Source organism: Rhinopithecus bieti, unplaced genomic scaffold, assembly GCF_001698545.2.
Source record: "Rhinopithecus bieti isolate Rb0 unplaced genomic scaffold, ASM169854v2 scaffold_56100, whole genome shotgun sequence".
NCBI lineage: Eukaryota > Metazoa > Chordata > Mammalia > Primates > Cercopithecidae > Rhinopithecus > Rhinopithecus bieti.
In genome coordinates, this window is record NW_016821518.1 from 138484 (window position 1) to 156026 (window position 17543).

General features: G+C 60.8%; 1 protein-coding gene across 1 annotated transcript; it reads right to left on the minus strand.

Annotated features, from left to right (window-relative positions):
- Positions 1-2878: 2878 nt before the first annotated feature.
- Positions 2879-17537, minus strand: METRNL (meteorin like, glial cell differentiation regulator). The gene is made up of 4 exons (XM_017860399.1): positions 17515-17537; positions 12795-13180; positions 4666-4725; positions 2879-3630 (listed from the first exon to the last, which is right to left on the minus strand). The coding sequence occupies exons 2-4, from the start codon at positions 13162-13164 to the stop codon at positions 3311-3313; spliced, it is 750 nt and encodes a 249-aa protein (XP_017715888.1). The 5' UTR covers positions 13165-13180; positions 17515-17537; the 3' UTR covers positions 2879-3310.
- Between the last annotated feature and the right edge of the window lie 6 nt (positions 17538-17543).

The following is a 17543-nucleotide window of genomic DNA, read 5'->3' on the forward strand; positions in this document are numbered from 1 at the left end:
CCACCTGACAGCAGGCTCTGGCCTACCCCAGCATCCCTGTAATTGAGGAGAGGCCGCCAGCCTGAAACCTGACCTTCTTGTTCTGCAGCCTCCTCCGGTCAGTCAACACCCCCTGGAGCCAGCCCAAAAAACCCAGGTTCCAGGAGCAGGTTCTCTGCCTCCCCACTGTGGGCTGGGCACCTGCGCTGTGGCACCCTGTTGGCAAAGGTGGGTGGTCCAGCAGCCACAGTGGGACCTGGCCCAGCCCCAGCCTTGCTGCTTCAAGTCCTCATCCAGAAGCACCTGCTTCTTGTTGTGACCTGTGGGAGCCTGTAGACATGTGCTGGCTCAGATCTGACCCGGCGCACACCGGAGCCGGTGCACACATGAGCTGGCATACAGTACTTACCCGGGGTACCTGAGCATTTGGCATGGCTGGCATGGTGCCCACTGACCACACCAGCCTCTCCCAGGTCCCCTTTGCTCTTAGCAGCTGCACAGGAGGAACTGCCTGATTCATAAATGGGGATACAGTCTTAGGTCTGGTTAACTGACACTCCCAGGGACCCCTGTGCTGGGGCATAGCGTACCCCAAATTTCATGTCCACCCGAAACCGCTCAGTGTGCCCTTATTTGGAAATGCGGTCTTTGAGGACGTACTCGGGTGAAGACGAGGTCACTGGTGTGGGCCCCAATCCAGTGACCAATGTCTTACTTAGAGAAAGATCTGGACACAGACACAGGGAGAAGCCGTGTGGCCACAGAGGCAGAGACGGGAGCGATGCGGCCACCATCAAGGAGCACCTGGAGGCCCGGAGGCCGAGGAGAGACGAAGGGCCCTCCCCGGCTGAGGAGAAGACGAAGGGCCTCCCCCGGCTGAGGAGAGATGAAGGGCTCTGCCCGGCTGAGGAGAAGACGAAGGGCCCTCCCCCGGCTGAGGAGAGATGAAGGGCCCTCCCACGGCTGAGGAGAAGATGAAGGGCCTCCCTGGAGCCCCCGGAGGCCGAGGAGAGATGAAGGGCCCTCCCCGGCTGAGGAGAAGACGAAGGGCCTCCCTGGAGCCCCCGGAGGCTGAGGAGAGATGAAGGGCCCTCCCCCGGCTGAGGAGAAGACGAAGGTCCTCCCTGGAGCCCCCGGAGGCTGAGGAGAGATGAAGGGCCCTCCCCCGGCTGAGGAGAAGACGAAGGTCCTCCCTGGAGCCCCCGGAGGCTGAGGAGAGATGAAGGGCCCTCCCCCGGCTGAGGAGAAGACGAAGGTCCTCCCTGGAGCCCCCGGAGGCTGAGGAGAGATGAAGGGCCCTCCCCCGGCTGAGGAGAAGACGAAGGTCCTCCCTGGAGCCCCCGGAGGCTGAGGAGAGATGAAGGGCCCTCCCCCGGCTGAGGAGAAGACGAAGGTCCTCCCTGGAGCCCCCGGAGGCTGAGGAGAGATGAAGGGCCCTCCCCCGGCTGAGGAGAAGACGAAGGTCCTCCCTGGAGCCCCCGGAGGCTGAGGAGAGATGAAGGGCCCTCCCCCGGCTGAGGAGAAGACGAAGGTCCTCCCTGGAGCCCCCGGAGGCTGAGGAGAGATGAAGGGCCCTCCCCCGGCTGAGGAGAAGACGAAGGGCCTCCCTGGAGCCCCCGGAGGCTGAGGAGAGATGAAGGGCCCTCCCCCGGCTGAGGAGAAGATGAAGGTCCTCCCTGGAGCCCCCGGAGGCCGAGGAGAGATGAAGGGCCCTCCCCCGGCTGAGGAGAGATGAAGGGCCCTCCCCGGCTGAGGAGAAGATGAAGGGCCCTCCCCGGCTGAGGAGAAGACGAAGGGCCTCCCTGGAGCCCCCGGAGGCCGAGGAGAGATGAAGGGCCCTCCCCAGCTGAGGAGAGATGAAGGGTCCTCCCCCGGCTGAGGAGAAGATGAAAAGCCCTCCCCCGGCTGAGGAGAAGACGAAGGTCCTCCCTGGAGCCCCCGGAGGCTGAGGAGAGATGAAGGGCCTCCCTGGAGCCCCCGGAGGCTGAGGAGAGATGAAGGGCCCTCCCCCGGCTGAGGAGAAGATGAAAAGCCCTCCCCCGGCTGAGGAGAAGACGAAGGTCCTCCCTGGAGCCCCCGGAGGCTGAGGAGAGATGAAGGGCCCTCCCCCGGCTGAGGAGAAGACGAAGGTCCTCCCTGGAGCCCCCGGAGGCTGAGGAGAGATGAAGGGCCCTCCCCCGGCTGAGGAGAAGACGAAGGTCCTCCCTGGAGCCCCCGGAGGCTGAGGAGAAGACGAAGGTCCTCCCTGGAGCCCCCGGAGGCCGAGGAGAGATGAAGGGCCCTCCCCTGGCTGAGGAGAAGATGAAAAGCCCTCCCCTGGCTGAGGAGAAGACGAAGGTCCTCCCTGGAGCCCCCAGAGGCTGAGGAGAGATGAAGGGCCCTCCCCTGGCTGAGGAGAAGATGAAAAGCCCTCCCCTGGCTGAGGAGAAGACGAAGGTCCTCCCTGGAGCCCCCGGAGGCTGAGAAGAAGATGAAGGGCCCTCCCTGGCTGAGGAGAAGATGAAGGGCCCTCCCTGCAGCCCCTGGAGGGAGAGGCTCTGCCTACACCACGACTTTGGATTGTGGCCTCAGGAACTCAGAGCGAGGCTGTCTCAGCCTGCAGTTGGTGGTGATTTGTTCTGGTAGCCACATCCTCTGGGGACATGGCGTCACCAACTTAGGTTCAGACCAGCTCCCGGGCATCCAGAGACTTGCTGTGGGCTCCTGCACTTTGGGGAGGCTGGGGCCACAGGGCAGGACCTGAATTAATGGAAATGCAGCAGCAGGCGCTGATGGACAGTGGCCGGGAGGAGCAAGACACGTCTGCTGAGGCAGGGTGTCGCCTGTGGGGTATGTCTAGCGCGGCCCTGAACGAGGGCCGTGGGCACCGAACCTGGCAAAAGATAGACTGGCTCCTAGCTGGTCGGATCCTGGTCTTTATTCTCTGGAATGGAAACAACTAGCAGCCCGAAAAGGACTACAGCTGGCCAAGCTCATTTTTTAAAAATAAAATGAAAATAAAAAACTTATTATTTGGCTCCATAAACTTCTGTCATGAGAATAACAACTCTGAATGGCACCTTTTCACACGTCCACTGTGCCCAATGGCCAGCGCTTCCCCCAACACCAGGCCGGACGCCGTGACTCAAAACGTCTTTAGAGAACAGTATCAAATGGCACACCAAGGCATTTTAAGACACAGGAGCTGGTTTCCTATGGACATTTCTTTTTTACCAAAAAAATATAATAACTTAGTTTGCATTTTACAGCATTTCCAATTGGCCAGGGTGTCCTTGGCTGGGAGCTCATGGCGTTGAGTGTGGCGAGAACGTCCACAGCTTGGGCACCAGGGTCAGTCTGTGCCAACCTCGCACGGGTTCAGTCCCCTCTCCTGGGCGTCCCTGTACATCCTCTGGAAGTCTTTGAAGCGTGGGGCACAGCCGAGCCGCGCCTCCCCAAAGTGCATGTGGCCGGTGAAGAGAAAGTCGCCATGCCCTGGCCGCACGCCACACTCCAGCAGCGTCCTGACACGCCCCTGCCAGTGGCCGTCGCCCTCGGGCGCTGGCTCGAAGACCCTGCTTTTCTGCCGATAGAGTCTGCTCACGCGCAGGTGGATGGCTGAGTCCTGCCGCTCGGGCTCGTGGGTGACTTCCTGGATGGAGCCTCGAACGGCTGTGCGGGAAAGGAGATGGAGACAGGAAGTGAGCAGGCATACGGCAAGGCCACCGCCCCTCCGCCGTCCCCCTGCATCGTCGGGCACTGGAACGGGTAGCTGACCCCAGACTCTGCCATCTAGCGTGGAAATTCCCACAGAAAAGTACAAGGTAACAGCAGGAAGCTGCCAAGGGGTGTCCCAGATAGTTAGACTTTGTCAGAGAACAGGTGCTCTCTCTACCAACGGCCAGACACGTAAGTAGGAAAACAACAAACACCACGGTGTGTATCAGATGCTTGTCAAGTCAGAACAGCTGACACACAGGGTGCCCCTGCAGTTCTGTGTCCTGATCAGACAGACCCGGTGCTGCTCAGAGGAGAGGGTGGGCATGGGGGCAGCCTTAGGGCCGCACTTGGAGACCCCTGCCGGGCCCCGATTCCATGCCAGGGATCGGGAAAGCAGTGAGAAGGGGCCCGTCCTTGAGCTTGGAGGTGGAGTACAGAGTGGAGGCCCTGCAGGACACGGCTTCCATGGCACCACACGGGAGGCCAAACCTTTCCCAGAGAGCGTCTGTGCAAATGCCACAAGCAAAGGGGCTGCAGCCCTGGGACCCCAAAGCTCCCCCTGCAGAGCTGCAGAGCCACCAGGAGCCTTAGGCATGGAACAGCGTGAACTCTGGTAGGGGCAGGGAGTGTCCAACGCCAGGGTTGCTCTGGGCTGCTGATAAAATGCTGTTTACAAAGCACTTCAGCAAGACAAGCTGCTGGGAAACAGCGGACTTCAAGAGTCCCCTCGAAGAGCAATGATCTCATTTACAAAATGGGAAAATGCTTGACAATCACCTAAAACAACCCCCAGCTCCCTCCAAGTGTGGGCAGTGGAGTCCCTGTCCCCAGGGCTGGTGGAGGGCCAAGCCCAGGGCTTCCACGGCGTGTAACCCTCCAGCAGGGTCCACGCAGCGCCGGAAGGCTGTCCTGGGCCATGGGCCCGAACAGCTCCACGTGGCAGGAACCAGGCACACAGGAGGTTGAAGCTACCAAGCAGACACTCACCGAAGTCACTGGTGCAGACGGCTAGGAGCACCTCGGTGTCACTGCAGGGACGGCACGGGGCTGGGGAAGAAAGGCAGAGTCAGGAAGCAGCCTGGATGGGGCAGGCTCTGGGATGCCACCCACCACAGTCAAAAGATCGTCACACTCAGCAAAGCCAAGTCAGGGAGGTGTCCACGTCAAGGCACCTCTTGGCCAGCGCCACTTCCAAGGTGAGTCAGCGGCACGTGCTGGAGGGGCCGGCAGAGCAGGAGACAGAAAACACAACCTCAGCCACGCCAGGTCTCACCCAGGGGACCCCTCAGCCCCACCTGGACCAAAGGCACCTGCAACTCGGCCATGATGGGCACGTGCCCTGACAGCAAGACCCTCAGTCCAGCCACGTCCCAGGGCCTTCGTGGGGAGGGGTCTTTGTGCTGTTTCCCCACTTACCTCCTCAGTGCAGCTGAGCCGGACTCTGAGAAATCACTCTCATGCCTGATGCAAATGCAAAGCCCCGGTTCCCGGGGCTGAACCGAACCCACGGGACAACAGTTACCCCAACCTACCCCACGGCCCATGACGTCGGGACCACCCTCACTTCCCAGAATCACCCCTAATCCACCTCCACGGCCCACGATGCCAACGCCAGGACCACCCTCACTTCCCAGTCACCCCCAACCCACCTCCACGGCCCACAATGCCAACGCCAGGACCACCCTCACTTCCCAGTCACCCCCAACCCACCTCCACGGCCCACGATGCTAACGCTGGGGCCACCCTCACTTTCCGGAGTCACCCCTAATCCACCTCCATGGCTCATGACGCCGGGACCACCCTCATTTCCCAGAATCACCCCGAATCCACCTCCACAGCCTACGATGCCAACACCAGGACCACCCTCACTTCCTAGCTCTCTCAAACCGTGCCCCTCACCACCGGACAAGAGTCACTCCCAACCCACCTCCACAGCCCACGATGCCGGGACCACCCTCACTTCCCAGAGTCACCCCCAACCCACCTCCACGGCTCACAATGCCAATGCTGGGGCCATCCTCACGTTCTGGAGTCACCCCTAATCCACCTCCACGGCTCATGATGCCGGGACCACGCTCACTTCCCAGCTCCCTCAAAGGGCAGACACTCCCCACAGCTGTGCTGCCCACTTCCCTGGGCCATGACGGCAGCGGCACCTGAAAGGAGGGTCACATCCTACAGGATCCCTCGTGCGGCTGGAAGGGCCAGCAATGCCGAGACTCCAGGAAGGGGATCCCTGAGCAGGCAGCGACACGTCCGCCTGCCCCTGGTGTGGGGCCTCACCCAACAGGGCAGAGATCCAGTCAGGGCCATCGACTCAGCCCCTTCTCCAGACGCCACCTGGCCGTGGGATGAGACACACACCCCAAATGGCTCTCGAGCCAAGCCCTGCTCACAGAACCCCCTCTGAAGCCCCTGAAGCCTGCAGGGCCCAGCCTCCCCCAGAGAATGCAGAGAGCACAGCAGTGTCTCAGAATGAGCTCCCGCACCAGCCAAACCAGGCTTTCTCAACAACCTTCTCCCCGGGGCCCAGCCCTCGCCCTGCCCTTCGCCCCAGTTACTCAGACGGGCGGGCCACTGTGAAACAGAAACCTGCACCACGCGTCCCTACACCCGGGACGGACTTGGGGAACACGGTTTTATTATCTGCTCTTATTGCAGGTTTCAAGGCCTCACCTCCCCGTTCTGAGCCTCCTAACTCAACAGAAGCTTTGAGATGTGAAATCTCAATGACGCTGGTTTCCCCGGTGCCGTTTCACCTTCTGAAGGCTCTGAAATGTCCCTGGCCAAGAGCTGGGACAGCCTTGATGTGGGGTTCGCCGGCCCTGGAAGAAGCTAGCACCGTCTGCACCCCTGGCCGGCTGTCCTTGCTGGACTGAAGTGAACTGAGCTCTCGCCTGCCTGATGAGTGTGGGTCTGAGCTGGCTGCTGGTGACTGGCGGCCCCGGGGGACAGGGCAGCACACATTCCTGGCACCTTGGCCAAGGTGGGGACAGCTGCTCAGAGAGGCCATCTGGGGTCAGGAACTTCCTTCTGGGTCAGGAACTTGCAGGGACCCTCAGGGCCTGCACATATGGTCAATGGAGACCCTGGAGTCTACACTGCCCTGGGCAAGTGCAGGTCTCTGTGGGCCCCTCAGGGTGGAGGTAGGAGGGACCCAGAGACAAGGCCAGCACTTCCCACCAGGCAGGGGTGAGGGCGCCTCCCAGCTGGGCTCAGTGCCTGACTCACCGGCCCACCTACCTCCTCCTGCATTTGCTTCCATTAAGTTATCAGGAAAAAGAAGCTGCAGAGCGGGCACAGACTGCTGGGCGCCTCAAGGCCGGACCAGCCTGGCACCGGGGGCGCCTCGAGGCCGGACCAGCCTGGCACCGGGGGCGCCTCGAGGCTGGACCAGCCTGGCACTGGGGGCACGAGGCTGGACCAGCCTGGCACTGGGGGCACCTCGAGGCCGGACCAGCCTGGCATTGGGGGCGCCTCCGCCATCCCAGCAACCCTGCAGAACGGGAGCTTCTGGCCAAATCCCCTTCCCGCTGCTTTGTACAGACTCACACTGCAGCCCCCACCACTGGGGCCTCCTGACTCGCAAGCTGGAAGCTGCCCGGTGGGCTTTTCTATGGGGGCCCCGAGGTGTGGCCCACCCTCGACACTTGGTTCACCTATGTGGACCCCCATCCCACTCGCCGGCTGGGAGCCTGCAGACCATGGTGGGCCTGACGCAGACACGTGCTGGACAGAGGCCAGGGAGGGCCAGGACAGCGCTGGGGGGACTCAAATTTCAGGCAGCATTTTTATCCTTCACAGGTGAGACTGCTCCCCGGCCAGCACCTGCCCCGTGGCCACAGGGCCAGAGGTCCCAGCCCAGGGCAACTCATGTGACTGAGGGTGGCCTCAGTTGAGAGCGAGCTGGTCAACAACAGATGCCTGGTGACCACAGCCCACAAGAGGGTCCGCTCACTGGGCAGCACCCTCTGGCTGGGCAGCCGTGGCAGCTGGGCTGGGCCAGGTGGTCCTGCAAGGGCAGGAGGCAGGAGATGCCCAAAGCCCATCCTCACAGTCAGCAACGCAGTTGGGTGTGTGTGGTTCCCACCCTGGGGCGGGGGGTCTGTGTGTCTCCCACCCTGGGGCGGGGGGTCTGTGTGTCTCCCACCCTGGGGCGGGGGCTCTGTGTGTCTCCCACCGTGGGGCGGGGGGTCTGTGTGTCTCCCACCCTGGGGCGGGGGGGTGTGTGTGGGTCCCACCCTGGGGCGGGGGGTACTGTGTGGGTCCCACCCTGGGGCAGGGGCTCTGTGTGTCTCCCACCCTGGGGCAGAGGGTGTGTGTGGGTCCCACCCTGGGGCGAGGGAGCCCACAGACCCAGCCGCACACGTCCCACCCCGGGGCCTGGGCGTGCGAGCGTATCCAAGCCGTAGCTCATCACCGTCTGTGAGTCACGGCCCCGCGACCTCAGCGGACGGCTGAGGGGGAGGATGGAGATGCTGCCCTCACGTGCCCTGCGTACCCCGCCCTGGCTCACCCGGCCAACAGCGGGGGTGTGGGGCCCGGGGGCGGTCAGCACCTGCAGCCTCACCTGCTGAAAGCCTCTGGAGACGACTCATCGACAGCTGAGCTAGTAACAAGCACCCTGGAGACCTCCCTGTTCTGATTCTGAGCTTTACAAAGCAGAGGTCACCTTCACGGAGAACACAGGGTGGACTCCAGGAGACGATCTGGAGACAATTATTAACACGAGCCAGGCTCATAAAGGCTGCAGAATGCGCTGGTCATGGACCCATCACGTCTAGTTTCCAGGCGACGGGGAGGGTCGGCAAAGGGTTGGAATCCTGGTCCATCCTCGTTGGAGGGGAGGGCTGGGGTGTGGACATCTCAGGACGGTCACTCGGGAGCTGGCATGAACAGGGTGGGAGGGACCAGCAGGGTGGGGTTGGGGAAGCTGCTGTGGGGACTTAGGTTGGGCAGCAGGTGGAAGCGGAGAGGCGGTGCCGTAGTAAAAGCAGGACCGGCTGGTTCCGAGTAGAGGCTGAGAACGACAGACACCGACCGGTCTGGCAGGACTTTCCAGGTAAGGACAGCCAGAGGGACTCACACAGTTCTGACGGGAAACCTCTGTGGCCAGGACTGCCGGGTCTCCCACGCAGCTGATGAGGGGGGAAGGCGGGGACACGTTGCTTTCAGAGGAGCTGGGGACGGGGACAAGGTGTTTTCACAGGAGCCAAGAACAGGGAGCAGTGGGTAGGGGTGGAGGGTGGGCTCCCGTGGGCTCAAGGACCCAAGGCCGAGCTCCCAAGGCTGCCATTGTCACCGTCGCAGTGAGGCCGCACTCCAGGCTGCAGTCCATTGCTGGGGGGCGCCGGGGGTGTTGGCCCCACGGCCCCTGCCCTTCCCCCGCCTCCCTCTCTTTCTCCCTCCCTCTTCCTGGTGAGGAAGCTGGCAGGGGCCACACCCTTCCTCTCCGCAAGCCTGGAGATGGTCAAAATGAAAATTACAGTGGCTGGAGAGAAGCCACCAAGCAGGAAGCCAAAGATGGACGAGAGATGGGACGCCTTGGAAAAAATCAGCCCCTCTCCTCTGCCTCCAGGAAATAATGAGAATTACCTTCCACACTTTTCCACCCATCCCTCCCACCATCAAGGACTTCTCCAAACTCTGAGGCTCCCGGAGGGGGCTCATCGGCAGGGGCTCCGTGCCCCGCCGAGCTGGTCATTCACCTACGGGCTCAGCCAGGGCAGGACTGTAAAGGGAGGGGGCGCTGAGGCCCCTGAGACGCTGCAGGACTCCGGCATCCTGGAGAGCCAGGGATGGCACTGTGTGTTCACCATCAGCATCAAGGCTGCGTCCCCTCCTCTCCCACTGTCTGTGTCCAGGACGCCGCTGACCGGCCCTGGGCACCTGCTCACTGGGGCCTGCACCCCAAGCTCCAAGCAGACGTGACCAACCCAGGAGCACTTGACACATGGCCCTGGGAGAAGCTGAAGGACAGACTGGAATCCTGGGACCTGCCTGGACTGCTCCGGGTCTGTGTTCCCCAGAACCAGACAGAGCTCCCACCCACACTCCCCAAGCCACTGAGCGGTGCCCGTTTCCCGGATGCACTGGCGTGGGAACAGCAGCCCCACACAGCCTCAGCCAGGTCTGCTGGCCACAGGTCTGGGCACGGCCTGGAGTTGTACCTGTCCACTCTCTGCCCCTCCCATCCTGCAAGATTTCCTCAGCATCCAAGGAAGGCATCCGTGTCGCCTGCAGAAGCAGCCAGTGCGGGGCTGGGAGGTCCTGCCCACAGGTAACCAAATCCCAAGGTCCTGGGGCCGGGTCCCCTCCCGCCTGGCCCCGTCTGTGCCCCTGCAGAAGCAGCCTGCCCGTGTTCTGGCCAACTCCACGTTATCAGTGCAGAGTTTATTCAAGGAAGCCGATTACAGAGCACGAAGGTGCCATGATCATGCCTACAAGATCCACCAGAGCAGCAGGTTTCCTCCTGGCTGGGCAGGGGATGCGGCTCACACCCCATCTCTTGTCTGGGTTTCCAGCCCATGGAGCCTCTGTCCTCCTAAATCAGCACAAACTGGACCTTCTGACTCACAGATGAGCTCGTCCACCTCTCAGCGGGTTGCCCACGCCAGGCCAAAGGCATAGGAAAGGCACAGGCACACCTCAGGCTCAGCGGGGCTGGCGTTGCCCGGCTCAGCCTCCATCGGTTCTCACAGCTGCAGCAAGTGCAGGAACCGGAGACAAGGGAAACCGCGGCGCTGGCTGGACAGAGCTGGGGAGCCGGCCTCGCCCAGGGGACAGCGCCACTGCTGCCAGATGGCCGGCACCGACATTCCACATTATGTACCCATTCCTGCGGCATTAAGGGCTTAGGGGCCCCCGTTTCCTGATGAAAGGCGAATACCCTGGGGACAGGCGATAATGCATCAACCTCCTCAGATCCCTGCTGCCCCTCGACCCCATCAGGACAGGAGAGGCCTCTCGTGAGGGCCCTGGAGGTGCTCAGCCCAGGGAGGGGCCCTGCACCTGTGCCTGTTCCTGTGGAGACGCCAGGCGTGGGTCCCAGCTCCGGGGCCCCCGGTGAACCTCCGAGTCTGGGCCCCTGTCCTCAGTTCCGACGGTCCCTGCACGTCTGCTTCCTCAGATAGACAACCCGTCACGCACAGAGCCCTGGAAATCACCTCAGGCTCGGTTTAAGCAGGTGCCACAGGGTCACCAGGTGTGAACAAGGAAACCCCAGCACCTGCCTCACAGGACACAGCAAAGTTCTGGGACCCCCAAGCCAGCCTGACACGTCCTGGGCCACAGTCCTGCGCAGGACCCCACAGGCCCAGGAGGCCCACGGAGGGCGAGCGAGGACCCATGGCCAAATGACTGCTCTGGTCCCTCAGGGCTCAAGTCACTCCTCACGAGAGGCCGCTGCCTCCCTGCAGCCCCACAGGACCCAAGGCAGCTCAGCCCCGACCCTCCTGTTCCTCTCCCAAACCCGCCCACCGCCCCAGGCTACACAGGGCCTGGAGGCCTCGGACTCCACCCCCAGAGGCAGGAGAGACGAAGTCTGTGTTCCCAAAGGAGCTCACAGGCTCCATAAGGGTCTCCCCAGCTGACAAGCAGAACCATTGACTTTCCACTGGAAATGTCGAAATCGGGCCTGTGCCGTGTGGACGTCCAGGCGTGCATGGCAGGGACTGACTGTGCTGCAGCCTCTTTAAGAATCTCACCCAGAAGCAGAACAAAGCTCAGGCCACAGAGCACGTGACCTGAAGCCCAACGTCTTCAAAACCAATCATCACTTTAATCAGCAGAGTGTTCGCAGGTTCCTAATATCTGGCCTGGCACCTTCACCTCCGGTTAGAAAGACTGAACTTGGTGCTTGGGTTTCTCTAGGTTTTGTCTCATTGTGAGTTTTTCTCCAGGACCCCAGAGCAAGGCTGGTGCCCCTCCCCAGATCTCCCACCCACCATAACTGTTGTTGACCGAGATAAAGGCCGCTGTGGTTAAAGTTTTATCCAGCGTGCAACCAACCACAGCACAGCTGAGTTTGCACCAGCGTCCAGCCCTGCGGGTGCTGAGGCCCAAGGGGCAGTCAGAGCTCATGGGCCAGTGAGGACTCCAGGCAGACGGTCCTACGCTCACTCTGTAAATGACCAGTCCATTTGGGAGAGATTTTAGAGAGAGATGGAAAACTGATCTAGGCCAAGAACATAGAACACAAAAACGTGGGCTCCCATTCAGGATAAAAGTCTGCACACCCAAGGCCGAGGCCACACAGACCATGGAGGTCACACAGCCCACAGGTGCCTCCCAGGACCTCATGCCTCCTGGTGTCTACCCTCAGAATTTTCTAGAGACCAACGCAGCCCTCCACAAAGGACCTCTCCCCCAAGCACAGGCGTCCACAGACGCCACGTGACAACTCCACTCCCTGCTGGCCACACAGGGAAGGTGTCTGCTTATCGTACCCACAAGACCCCTTGGGGACGGGGCTGGCCCCACGTTCTGGGCATCACAGCTGAGCACCGCTCCAGGCTGAGTCAGTCTCAGCTCCCACCCAAAAACTGACGTTTCAGGGTCTTTAGCCGACCAGAAACACCCAGCCAATTCCCAGGGCAGTTTGAATGATAAAAGCACCCGTTTCAAAGGCACTTCACCATCCACAAGCACGGGGGCATGTCCGACCCAGCACTGGCCCAGCCGCCCACAGGGGGATGCTCGCCGTGCTCCCCAGACACACCTCCCGGGAGACAGGCCCCGCTTCGCCAAGCCCATGCCGCCCAGAACACTAACCCAGATGGGCCAGTCTTTTCAAAGGTGGTTTTAGTTGGAAAGGCTGCATTTCAAAGATGGTTTAGTTTGGACGTCCCGCACCCCCTGACACCATGTCACACCCCTAGGAGGGCCCCTCTGCGGGCGCCAGTGCCCCCAAACCCCAGTCGCCCGTGGGGTTCTTTGGGTAAAACGTCATGTCCGAAGCACAGACACAGGAGGGTTTTCACCAAGGCTGAGCAGACGAGGGGGCAGGAAGAAATCAGAGACACCTACCAATCACAGTCCCACAATGACAAGGCCCGCTGCCCCGGACAGGGGAGCCCGTGCCAGCCCGCTGCCCCCGCCCTGGGCAGGACACTCACCAGACAGCTCGTGTAGGTCTGACGCCCTGTGCCTCCTAATCAGCTCATACTGGAAGCCCGTGGTCCTCCGGCCGATATCCTGCTGCGGCGTGGCCTCCACGAACAGGCCGCCCTGCTCCAGGCCAAAGCACTGCACCCGGCCAGGCCTACCACCCCCGTCCGGTACCAGCAGTCTCAGTTCTCCAGTTTTTTCCAAATAAATATTGGCCCCCGAGGAGTCCCTGAAGGGCTTGATGCACACAGTCAGGTGCCGGGCAGGCGAGAAGGTGTTGGGCCGCAGGTTAACGATGAGAGCACCTGTCGGGTACATCCACTCCACAGCACCCGCCGCGCAGCGCAGATACACCTGCTCCACCTCCTTCCTGTGCATCTCGTGCGTCAGCCCGCTGCAGAGGAGAGAGACGTCAGCCAGGCCAGGAGCTGAGGCTCCTGCCCCCAGCACACACCCCACCCACACCCACAGACAGCCAGTAAGGACAACACCTCTCAAAATGATGGCAGCTCACGGACCCACCCGCTGCCAGCCACAGGTGCCACACGGACCCCTGCCCGTGAGCAGGCCGGCGCCATCTCTGCCCTTCGGCACAGGGGCCCCACCCAGTTCCTTCCAGTGCATCTGCACCAAGAGCCAGGGTGGGGCCGAGTTCCCAGGAGTGCAGGTGGTGCTGGCCCCCGGGCTCTCCAGACACCCTCCAACGCTCAGAGTCTGCGCCTCTGCTGCCATAGTGTCAAACACCAATCTGTGCAGTGTTCCTGAATCAGGGTGGCTGGAGGTGCCGGGGCAGTGGGAGGGAGCCCCAAGGAAGGGATGGATTCCTCCGGAATATCACGGAGTATCATGGAAACACCAGCAGGCCTTGTGTACCAACTCTGGTTCCAGATGACCACAAGGGCTGGGACGCTAGAGGTAAAGTGACGGTGGGACCCCACGCTAGAGGTGCGTGAAGGAGGAACCCTGGGATGCAACCTGCTCAGACAGCAGCTTTTAAATTAATCCAGAGGGTTGGCAGTTTAGACGGAAGGAGATTCTAGATGAGTTTTGTTTTTAGCACCTAATTAAGCATAGATGTTTGCACATTTTTCAAAGTAATGATTTGACCGTTTTCTGCAAGCCTGAAGACCCTGCACTGCCGACAGTGTTTGTAAAAATAAGCTATCATTAAAGCAAGATTCACTACAAAAGCGAGGTGAACTTCCTCCACAGGGTGAGGATTCGGGTGGGGGACTACTGTGTGAGGAGCAAGCTAAGTTCACCCCATAAATGCTAAACAGAAAAAAATGAAGTGTGCTACACCCTTGGAGACGCAGGTCCTGAATAGAAACAGTTATATTTTCGAGAAACTGAAACATCAAAAACCTTACACTTCTTCTCCACACTTTAATGTAAATGCCAGCTCGTGGCTAACAGTCACATCACAACCACCAAGTGGGCCTGGAACTAACCCAGTGACTTCAACTAAGTGTTTTATTACATGAAACTGGGTTCTGAGCAGATCTCAGACAGGTTCACCCACATTCTTAGGATTTTTATGTGAAATAAGCAATGCTCTTTCCAGAGCCCTGGCCTGAGCGAGTCACCAGAAACTCTTTCCGCAGCAGAGAAAATGCATAACATATGGTTTGCATTTACTGCTGCTGACTCACACTCTCGGCCCCCAAACCTCACTTTTCATAGGCTGCAGGCCACATCAGAGGGAGGTGTCGAGGGGTGCACCCCTCCTCACCCTCTCCCCACCCCCACAAGACCCTAGGTCATGAGTGGCCAGGTCGCACCGGCTGCCAGGATCACACACCCAGAACAGACTCACAAATTACAGTCCATAAAGCTCACACAAGCTTATCTAACACGTATGTGGGGAAGGGCATGATGATCGTGCTGTGTGGAAACTGGACTCAGTGAAGAGTGGCTGACACACTCGGCTACAGTCAGTTCTCTCCTTATGCAGCCTCATCGTCGTGTCCCTCCCTCCCGTCTCTGGCATCGAGGCCACTGTCCTCCTGCCCCTGCTGGTGCACCGAGCCTCAACCCTCTCTCCACATACACCGTCCTGACACGCTGCCTCCTCCCGGGGGGTCCTGAAGCTCGAGGGAGTGGGCTCTGGTCACCTCTGACAGTACTGCCTTCATCTGAGCAGGGGAGGGGAACAGCCACAAATCAGCAGGGGCGGAGGGCACCCTCCTGGGGACAGGCAGCCAACCCACCTCTGCCCAGGGGGAGGCCAACTTGAGCCTTGGGGCCATCCTAGCCTAGCACATGCTACCCGCATCTGGTGGGCACACCTGGCTCCACCCACTCAGAAGACACTGGGCAAAAAGAGGATGAGGACAAAACGAAGGTGGACACAGAAGAAAGAAGGCACCCGGCTACCTCACCCTTTACCTAACGTCTTCTCAGCCCACTCAGAGGGGTCTGCACCCAGCGCAGGGCCTGCTCCCCTCTCTTCTCACATTCTTGCGAAACATCCAGACCAACGGGACTCCAGCTAGGCCCGTGACATGGGAATTTTCACATTAAAATAAGTAGCATGTGATGCACAAGACCCGTGTAGATTTAAAAAACAAACAAAAAAAAAGTAAAACAATGCGTCCTTCAGCCTGGGACCCAGCAGACCTCGGCACGAAGTCCAAGACTCACGGTCTGTGCTGGTTCCTACCAGAAAATCGAGCGCCTCAAAGTTCTCACCTCCAAATATCCAGCGCCTCAGCAAACCTGAAAACAGAGTCTGTTTATGCAAAATTGCTGGCATTGCAAAAATGTGACATATTTAATGGTCATGGATGAGGGCATTTTGTGATTTTCACAGGAGATGCAGGTGACACACACTCAGTTCTGTTGTGATAAAACTAAACCGTGCAGACAAAATTGTGGTTCTGTCCAACTTTAGGAAACTGGCAAGATTGATTTGATGTTAGACAAACAGACTCAACAGATGCATTTTTAAAAGTCAGCAAAGGTTACCACCCAGGTGGATATGCTTGTGGGGCACCTTCATAGAAATGAGGACAAATCCCAAGTGAATCAAGGGACTCGCTGAAGGAGGCAGTGCAGGTGCACTGGAGGGTTGTTGAGGCACCAGCCCACACACCACAACTCTGAGTCACCAGGACAAAATGCCTGGCTCCTGTATGAAAGTCAGGAAGGGCTTTGAACCCACTGGCAGGTTAACTTTCCTTTCCCCACCTTGCATGAGAGACAAACCAGGTGTGACCGCACCTGCGATGCCTGGGCTGACACAAGTGGGAAAGTTCATGGTCCACCTTTATGGCCACTGGCTGATAAAGACGGGGCGCTGGTCCTGCCTCCCCCCACGGGAGAAAGGTTTCATCATCTCCTACTTAATTGCTTAGAACAAAAACCCAGCAACAGAGGCTGTCAATGCCGTGGCCAGTGTCATGAGGGGCAACTTTCCTGCTATCAGTGGATGAAAATCCACCCAGCACACCAGTGCTCGCTCCACCCTGTGCTTCTTCAGGACAGCTGATAAAAAGTCACAAACACTGGAGGGTCGCAGGCAGGCCAGTGCACTCCAGTTTCGACAGCGAGTCTCTGTCACTGATTTGTGAAGTGTGTGGATTAACGGGGCAGTGATTGCAACAAAAGGAAGCCTCATTTATGCCCCAGAAACACAGCCAGGCCCCGTGTCCCCTCCAGATCACACCTGCACTCCAGCAGCCCTCACAGCTGCCCTCTGCCAGGCTCTGCAGGTGGGGGTGGGGGGCCCTCCGGGGAGTCTGAGGCCAGGAGCAGGCTGGCAACGACGGGCGAAGAGAGCCTCCAGGGAGACCGGAGGGTGCACAGGTCCTGGAGGGCAAAACACTCCTGTCCCGCTGCTATCACCCGGCTGGAGGACCCGCCCGCCCCTGGAGGTGAGGGGTGGCCTCCCACCCACCCTTGGCTGCCTACTGCGCCCTCTGGGCCCCAGGAGACGCCCCCTCCTACCGGGCACACGGTCCCCTGACACCCTGAAAAGGCTGCCGGCTCCTTCTCAACAAACTCAGCCTGGGCGGCGGGGCAGCGTTTCTGGTTTCGGTCTGCTGAAGCAGAACGCCCCAAGGCCTCGGTTGAGGGGTGCACTGACCCGCCAGGCAGAGGCAGCGAGCCGGAATTTAATCACTACGCGGGGACAAGGGCGGCCCCAGAAGAGCTGTCAGCCTCGGAGGCTCCCAGCCAGCTTCGTGGCGCCAGCATTCCCGGCCGACCCTCCCCCAGACCTCCATCCGCCCGCGGCCCAGCCTCAGCTCCCGCGTCCCCGCTCGGCCGGCGGGGAGGCTTCTCCGAGAAGGGAGGCGGCCGCTCCCGGGACAGCCGGGCACCGCCCACGGCTCTCAGGGGTGACTCTCCCTCCCAGCGCCACGCCCCTTCCCCCGGGAGGCTCCGCTGGGGGGTGACCGTGGCGCCCCTTCCCCCGGGAGGCTCCGCTGGGGGCGCTGGGGGTGACCGCGGGGCCCCTTCCCCCGGGAGGCTCCGCTGGGGGCGCTGGGGGGTGACCGCGGGGCCCCTTCCCCCGGGAGGCTCCGCTGGGGGCGCTGGGGGTGACCGCGGGGCCCCTTCCCCGGGAGGCTCCGCTGGGGGCGCTGGGGGTGACCGCGGGGCCCCTTCCCCGGGAGGCTCCGCTGGGGGGTGACTGTGGCTTCGCAGAGACCGAGAACGGAGGCTGCGGCTCCGGGGAGACCCGCGCCTGCCCCGCGGACACCAGCCCCGCACCGGCTCTGCCCCGACCTTCTCGGAAAACAGCTTCGCTCGAAATA